This window comes from Buceros rhinoceros, unplaced genomic scaffold, assembly GCF_000710305.1.
Source record: "Buceros rhinoceros silvestris isolate BGI_N320 unplaced genomic scaffold, ASM71030v1 scaffold13643, whole genome shotgun sequence".
Taxonomy (NCBI): Eukaryota; Metazoa; Chordata; class Aves; order Bucerotiformes; family Bucerotidae; genus Buceros; species Buceros rhinoceros.
Genome location: NW_010403101.1, coordinates 17839 through 25496, shown reverse-complemented (window position 1 = coordinate 25496; position 7658 = coordinate 17839). Strand labels below are relative to the sequence as shown.

Sequence of the window (7658 nt, the reverse complement as noted above, 5' to 3'; positions counted from 1 at the left end):
TGGAGCCAGGCAGCTGTGACGTGCTGCTGTGAGAGCTGGCAGGGGGGTCATTTGGCAGGGAAACAAGATGTCCCCGGGATCAGGGGATGCAGCTCCATGGGCACAGGTAGGCTGCCATGGGGAGCGTGGCAGCGGTGGGGTGGCCGTCAGCCTTTCAGCCAGGGAGCAGGGAGTCCCCAGGATGAGCGTGGCCACTGATTTATGCCATGATAACCATGAGCTCTCACTGCTAAATGAAAAGTCATGTCCTGTGCATGCGTGGGGTGCAGCAGCTCTCGAAGAGCTGGGGAAGTTCCTGCTCCCTCCCACCACAGAACCCACAAACCCCGAGATGGCACCTCGGTCCCTTTGAGAAAGGCCTCCTGCCTCCCACCACTTCTATACTGACCTTCCCCAGCTGAGGACACAGGTTCTCCGTGCCCGTAGAGCGCAGTCTCATCTCCACCCATCCCTGAAGCAGCCATGCTAAGGAGCTGCCACCCTACAGGCACTCAGAGGGGTTCAGCCTCGACCGCGGAGTCAGCCACATGCTACCACTGACCTCCACTTGCTGCCATGTGTGGAACCAGCAGGAACCAGCTCCAAAACTTTCTCTCCCCAGAGCCACAAGCCCGTTTTCTAGCACTGAAGCCGTGTCTGACCCCACAGGGGCCGGGCACAGCAGGGGACTTGTCCAGACACAGCCCTGCCAGGCGATGCGCAGTGCTCCACACGTGCTGGGCGTGGAACCGAGCTGGAGCAGGGGGAGAAGACAAACAGCTCTTCCTCCTCTCAGCACTGGAGCCGCTCTCCTCGCTGACACAAAGAGGGGCCTTTAGCCATGAGCAGCCCTAGGAACACACCAGGCAAGTCCCGCAAGCCACGGGCTCCCGAGAGCCCGTTACAAACATCGTTAACTAACCAGCCCATTTGCTCACAGCTCATCAGTTAAGCCACAGGAGAGTGATCCCCCACACCAGTGGCGGACGGAGCCCCTCTCACCTCCTGCCTACTCACCATCACACTGAAGGATCTTGCAAGTTAGATGTCTGTATCTTAAAGCAGTTCCAGAAAGAGCATCTGTGGGAGAGAAGACAGGGAAGGGCACACGGAAAACCTGTTGATACATCTGGAAAGGCAAATCCGACGGCACCAAAGAGCGATTCTGTAAAGCAGCTTTGGGCAGAGCTGTGGATTCCATCTCTGCTGGGAACGAACAGCCCCCCCGCCTGCTGCACAACCCAAGTGCCCCCCAGCCCCAGAGCAGGACAGCTGCTGGGGTTCAGCAAACCCGCCTCAGCCACCCTCTGGCCCAGCTTTCGAGTGCTCTTTACGCATCCGCCCTGTTCTGAAGGTACGACATCCACGATGCTTTTCACCTCTCCTATAAGAAACAAGAAGGATTAACCCCAAACTGAAAACACCCGATCCCGGGGTGCTGCTGCCTCTTTAACACCCAACAGCAGCTCTGTCACAACACTGATGCGGCTGCAAATTAAGTTGCCCGATGAGATCAAGTTAATTGTGAAGTTTCCTAGCAGGAACTCAACCTCTTTTCCTAGAATGGGGAAACCCTGGGCAGCGAGCACATTGCTCTGGAAAACCCACTGGTGCTGGAGAGCTGCTCCCGTTCCGTTCTGTGACTCCCTTACAGGCAACTCTGCCCACGGAACGAGGCTGAGCAGGGCAGAAAAGCGCTTTAGCTACTCACTGAGAGCTTGATGTTACGGAACGTATCACGGAACTCGGTGATATTCACTGCAGAAAGGTGACTGGTCCTCAGACATACCAATAAATTGCAGGATTAAGAAACCACCCCCTCATTTATTAAAATAATCAAGAAAGAATAGGCTGTGAGAAGCAAGGCTGGCTAAAGCAAACAGGAACGGTGGCGCACACTCGTCACTGCGTTTCCTTCTCGCTGTGCAGACTCAGCTCTTCCTTTAGCTGAAGCGTGGGCTGAACGACCAGGAAAGAAAACAGAACGCAGGGAACAGCTGGGTCACCACATGCTGCCTCTCTCACTAACACTTGCAGAGCTTCTACACCAGGAACCTTACAAACATTAACAGTGCTTGTGGGATTTCTTCTTCCCCTCCCCAGCTACACCTGGACACTTCTGGTAAGACACTTCCTTCCCCTGGAGAGGCTCACCCCTAACTCCTGAAATGCTACTGCTTTAAAACATGTTTGTTAGCACAGAGCACAACACAGCCCATCTCTAAGGCAAAAAACACAAAGCCAAGGCTCCCAGCTCGGTCTCTAAACCTGTTGCTCCTATTATTGCAGCTTTGTCCCCTCCTCAGAGTGGGGATTTTAGCATGAGGGACCAGAATATCATTGCAGTGAGAAAACAGCCATAGCAGCCCACCGGAAATCTTGCTCAGCTAAGAGTGTAGTTTTAGACCGCGAAGCTGCAGTCACCCAACTAAAGCTCAGGCAAGTCTGCGGAGTGGAGGTGGCTCGTGTAGAACAAGGCCAAACCACACGTAATTTATAGCCAAGAACCGCGAAGAACTGATCACAGTAGCCACAGATGAAAATTAATCAAGATATTTAATACAGTGCAATCCAGAGTAGTTTCTTAATTAAAATAATTGTGTGCATGTGTCTAACTGGGTTATCAATTATGACCAAAAAAAGCAAAAAACATTGTAGTGCTACGTAGAAAAATGTACAACTGAAATTGCCATCCTCCCTACTTCCCAGACAGTGTCTGTCAGTGGAAATCGTTACCACCAGCTCAAACGGGAACAGCGACTACGTTGGTGCGGTGACGAACACGCGGCCGGGCCACACAGCAGTCCAGGGGTATAAATAGAACTGGCAAAGACCTAAAAACCTAAAGCACCTAAACACAATAAGAGGCCGATGGTGGCTCACGACTTTTCCTGGGTTTTAAATGCCTTACGAGACTAGACACACTAAAACTGACTTAAAATGACAGAGTGTTTTTCAGCTTATTTCGATTGGATATGGCCCAAACTCTGAAGATGAAGATCCAGCAGTGGCAGCAGCACAGTCCAAAAGCCGCATGTTTGATTTTGCAAACCCCCTTTTAGAGAAACTCAACCGTATTCACTGCGGGCAACGCCCGCCGCTCCCCTCCCCTTCCTTTGGGCAGACCATGCTACGCAGAAAACAGCAATGCAGTTCCCACTGCTTGGGGTTAAAATGAAAGATAAAAGACATTTTGCTTATGTTTTCTCCTCAACACACCACATTTGCACCCAGAATAGGTCATCAAAGTCTTTTTCCAGCCAGCTGCTGCTGTGGTTACATGGTTCCTGCCCAAGCTTCCAGCTCTTTCATGTCATCATCCTCTTCTTCCTCTTTCTTCTTGGCTGCAAAATAGTAAAAGAAAACAAATGAGTGGGAAGCTTGACAGAACCCTGTCGCGATTCTCTGCAAAAGAAGCCTCTGTGCCACTGACCCAACCACGAAATGAAGTGTCAGTAGAGGAAAAAATTACACAAGACCTTTTTGAAGTAAGAGGTGCCTTCGGAAGGAGGAGGCGTGGGCTGAACCTCCTGCCCCCACCACTACGCGTGGGAAAAGCCAAGAGCCGACACGGGAAGAATGCCAATGTGTGGGAAGGTTAAGATGGGTGCACCAGTGGTGTCTGTGGTTTTCCCCCACCCCCGAGCTCCAAGCAAAGACCCCCAGCCCCTCTCAGAATTTCTTAGAGAAATTCATCCCACGTCTCCAGTGCTACAGTCTCTCTGCCATAAAAATAAGTTCCTTAGTCCACCATTAAGGCCTCAAAGTGCAGCAGATGCAGCCGCTGAGTTTTGGTCCAGTTAGGTACCACATTTGGAGACCTCCAGCTCTTGGGGCACTTCCAGGGGCTGAGGAGGTCTCCAGCCCCAGGGAGGCACTACCTGCCTCCTCTTGCTGCACTCCCTAGTCGCTGGCTGGATGTTGGTGGTCAGCAGTGGGCTACACGCTGCCTTCTGGTCATTTTTGGTCCTTCCAGGGGAGCAAATGTCGCTGTTTCTCACAACATGACAAATCCAGTTTCTGGAGATAAAATCCATTAACTCAGCAAAAAAGGTTTTAGCCCAGAAATAGCTGCGGTGATTCTGGGAAATACAAAAAGATAAAATAAGATGTCATTTCCTCAGACAGCGTTTTTGCTTCAAAGGGGGAAAAAAAGAGTCAAATAATTCATACTCATTCCAAATGAAATGTTTACGGAAGAGAGACTCGAGTCAGCTCTACGGCAACCTCCAGACCTATCATTTGTACACGTTTGGAACTTGGCTTCTATATTAAGCTCTTCCAGCCTCTGTTAAAACAAAACCAGCTTTTGCCCGAATTTCTCCTGACACCAACTGAGCTGACAGGCAACCGCAAACCATTTCTCATTCCAGCTGCTGAAAACAAAATCCAGACAGCCCTGAGAGCTGGGGAAGGAGGAAAGCTCCCGACCGTTGCCATTCGGTGAACAAAGAGCAGCTAACAGAGTCAGCTCCGCCACCAAAGAGACGTCACTCACTTCCACAGGACCTGCGCTGGGAGGTCAGCGGTGCCTTTGACAGCCCGACCCGTGATGAGCGGATGGAAACTTTTACTCCCAGAGTATATTAAATTAATTTTAAATTTAAAAAAATTAAGGTTTAAAAAATTAAAGTAAAAGCCCACACAAAATCCCCATCCACCCACGACACCCCCGGAATCCCAAAGTTTCCCAGTTCCGGTCATGGAGGCAGGTTTACTGAAGGAAACAGTCACAGGCCATTAAAATATGTTAACACAATTTTCCTTTCCATCCAACAGTGGCTTACCAGAAATCCCATAAACCACCGAGTCTTCACTCCTGGTTTCTACTACAAACACACCCATAATTGTTATTATTTTAGGAAGCGCCCTGTGTTACACTGTGTAGTTACTGAAATACGTGCACAAGTATTGTGCATATATATACCACTACCTAAAATAAAGCCAAAAGTCTCTTTGGGTTCAGGTCAGTGTGTTTTAACGTCCACACCCAAAGAGTGTTTACAGAACAAACCTCATTAAAGCAGCTAGGAAATACAAAAGTGCTGCACACATTTGTTCTGCCTATTTCTCCTGCTGCTGGGTCTGTGTAAACAGGAACAATCCTTGCCCGCTCTCCACAGAAATCATCACCCTAATTAAAATTTCTGTGTGCTCTAAGACTGGGACAACCTCAAGTTTGCTACTGGCCAGTTTGAGTATGCACAAACTTCAAGCGGAGGCAGCGCTGGCCCCAGAGAGGGGACTCCCAGGTTAGCTCCTTGGAGCCAGGACGCAGGGATCAAATTTAAAAGCAAAGCAGCAGCCAGGAAGCACAGTCAGCGTCGGTATCTGAACCAGCCTGCCACGAAGTTCAAGAGCTCGTTTACTCTCTACTCCCTTTTACAGCCTTGACACGTTTGTCAGATCACCTCCCTGTTGGGCCAGCAGCAGCCAGAGGAAGGCTCCCTTCCCCTGCACCTCCACTCCACCCTGAGCGTCCCCCAGCCCGGCAGCGTTAGAACAGACAGTCACTGCTCCTGTGACAGCTATGCCTTGTCATGGTTCTCAGGAAAGGCAGGTCACCTCCCAGAGAAACAGAGCCAGGAGCAATCTGTGATGCAGGAGGCCATTTCCAGCAGAACCCTGCGTCACCTGCAGCTGGATCTCTCCAACCGGAGGAGCTGGCAGTTAAATAAACGGGCTTTTTAAGAACCCAAGATGGTTCTGGTGAGGGTCCATCCGTACCTGGCTTTGACGGTATCGATATCGAGGGCACGTTTGGTAGTGGTACTGTCTCGGGACCACTTATTTCCAGCAAGTTTTTGTCTAGTTCTTCTTGTTCTAGTTCCTCGAGTTCTGCCATAAGTTCATCCTAGGTTTTTAAAGGAGAAAAAATAAAGGGAAGAACTTTGAGTCATATTTATTAGCAAGTAGATTCAGCTGGTAGAAAATAGCTTGAATGCATGGGATCAGCACAAAGTGAGGAGGTGAGGAGTCTGACTTTCATCTGAATTTCTGTACATGATCACTTGGAGAAAGAGAAGAAATCCAAGTCCAAATGTTCTCAGGTCAGGCCATCCAGATCATCCTCAGCATAAAGCCACAGCACTGTATGCACTGGTAGGAACAGGGAAGGGCCAGTAACAAGTTCTAGGAGAGATCTTCTCTCCTAGTATCACACCTAGACACGTGCAATATGATCTTGAAAGAAAGGTCTTATGAGTCACCACCCCTGGAGGGGTTTCCCAGCCGTGTCGAAGTGGTGCTGAGGGACAGGGGTCAGTGCTGGGGGACAGCTGGGACTCAGTGATTTTAAGGCTCTTTTCCAACCAAAACGATTCTGTGATACAAACACAGGCAAATTCAAAACTTACCTCATCAAACTCCTCCCCGAATCCCACTGGCTTTGAGATGGCTGTTGAGATCTCGTCTGCCAGCTCTTGCTGTTCTGCAATGTCCTGCATTAATTCATCTACTTTATCAATATCCCTGCAAAAGAACGGGGCGAGTTCAATACAACCCACTGCTTTCCTCATCACTTCAGACTGTATTTCTTGGAGTTTGTAGGAATGCCACACCATGGTGACACTGACACGGTCCTTCCCCAAAATACACTTTGCATCCAAGTCTGGATTTTATGCCCCCCCGTCTCAACAAAACCATAGAGGGTAGTTTCAACTGTCCCCTGAAAGCTCAGCTCGCACAGTCACATACAGAGACTTCACACGAAGCGCTTTTGTTCTGCATTGCTGGAACTAATAATAATTTGCTCTGTTCCCTGATCCAGCATTACTACATCACATCTACAATATTTGCTTTTGGAGCAAGTTCAACACTCCCATAATGCAGTTCACCTTTAATTAGCGCTGCACACACCAACTCTGCTGCGCAGGAAGTTTAAGCCTCCTCTTGAGGCTTCAAATCCTGGCTGCTGCTAGGTGGGTCTGGAACTGGTGCACCCTCCCAGCTGCTTTAGACCCACCCCCCCTCCGTGCTTGCCTTCTTTGGGACAAATCGGGGCAAACTGTGAGAGCATCGACACTTGAATATTGTGTTTGATACAAAAGTATATCTAGGGGTTTAGTGGAATATTCAAATTAGAGCCTTTTAAAATAAGATTCTGCTACTCCAGCTCTACCCTTGGGTATGAAACACCTGGCATTTAGCAGATCAGGCAAATGACAAACGGAAAGATGCAGAGAGTAACTCACATGTTGTCGTGAGCGGCTTTCATGGCTTTAGCAGCAAAGCCCATGTTCTTCAGCACTTCAGTGTTAGTGTTGGCATTCTCCAGGGCTTCCCGCTGAAACTCGATGGTCGACAACGTGCCGTCTATCTGGGCAAGCTGCTTCTCGTACCTCTTCTTACGCTTCAGGGCCTGAAGAGCAGCTGAACAACAAAGGGAAGAGCAGGATTTGTGAGATTTATGCCCAAAGCCAGTCACACTTCATACCAAAAGTTGTTCATATTTAGCATGTTCTATTGTTTGTTCTCCACTTTTTTCCTTGATAAAACAAGTTGCCTGACCTTTGTGTTTGCCTCCTCCACAAAAATTGTTATAAGGTGGCCAGACGCATGCTGGCCATTGCCTGTCACATGAAGGATCAAGCCGAGAAGCAACTCAAGGACCGGTGGGGTCCAGTTACTCATAACACACCACACACCAGAGGCTACACTACGACAGCACGTTTCAATAC

At 49.3% G+C, this 7658-nt stretch overlaps 1 protein-coding gene across 1 annotated transcript; it reads right to left on the bottom strand.

Annotated features, from left to right (window-relative positions):
* Window positions 1-2519: 2519 nt before the first annotated feature.
* CHMP4B (charged multivesicular body protein 4B) lies at window positions 2520-7350 on the bottom strand (the record flags this gene model as incomplete). The annotated part of the gene is made up of 4 exons (XM_010132882.1): window positions 2520-3323; window positions 5707-5833; window positions 6336-6450; window positions 7173-7350. Coding segments are annotated over 4 exons (488 nt in total), but the record flags the coding sequence as incomplete, so codon positions are not given.
* Between the last annotated feature and the right edge of the window lie 308 nt (window positions 7351-7658).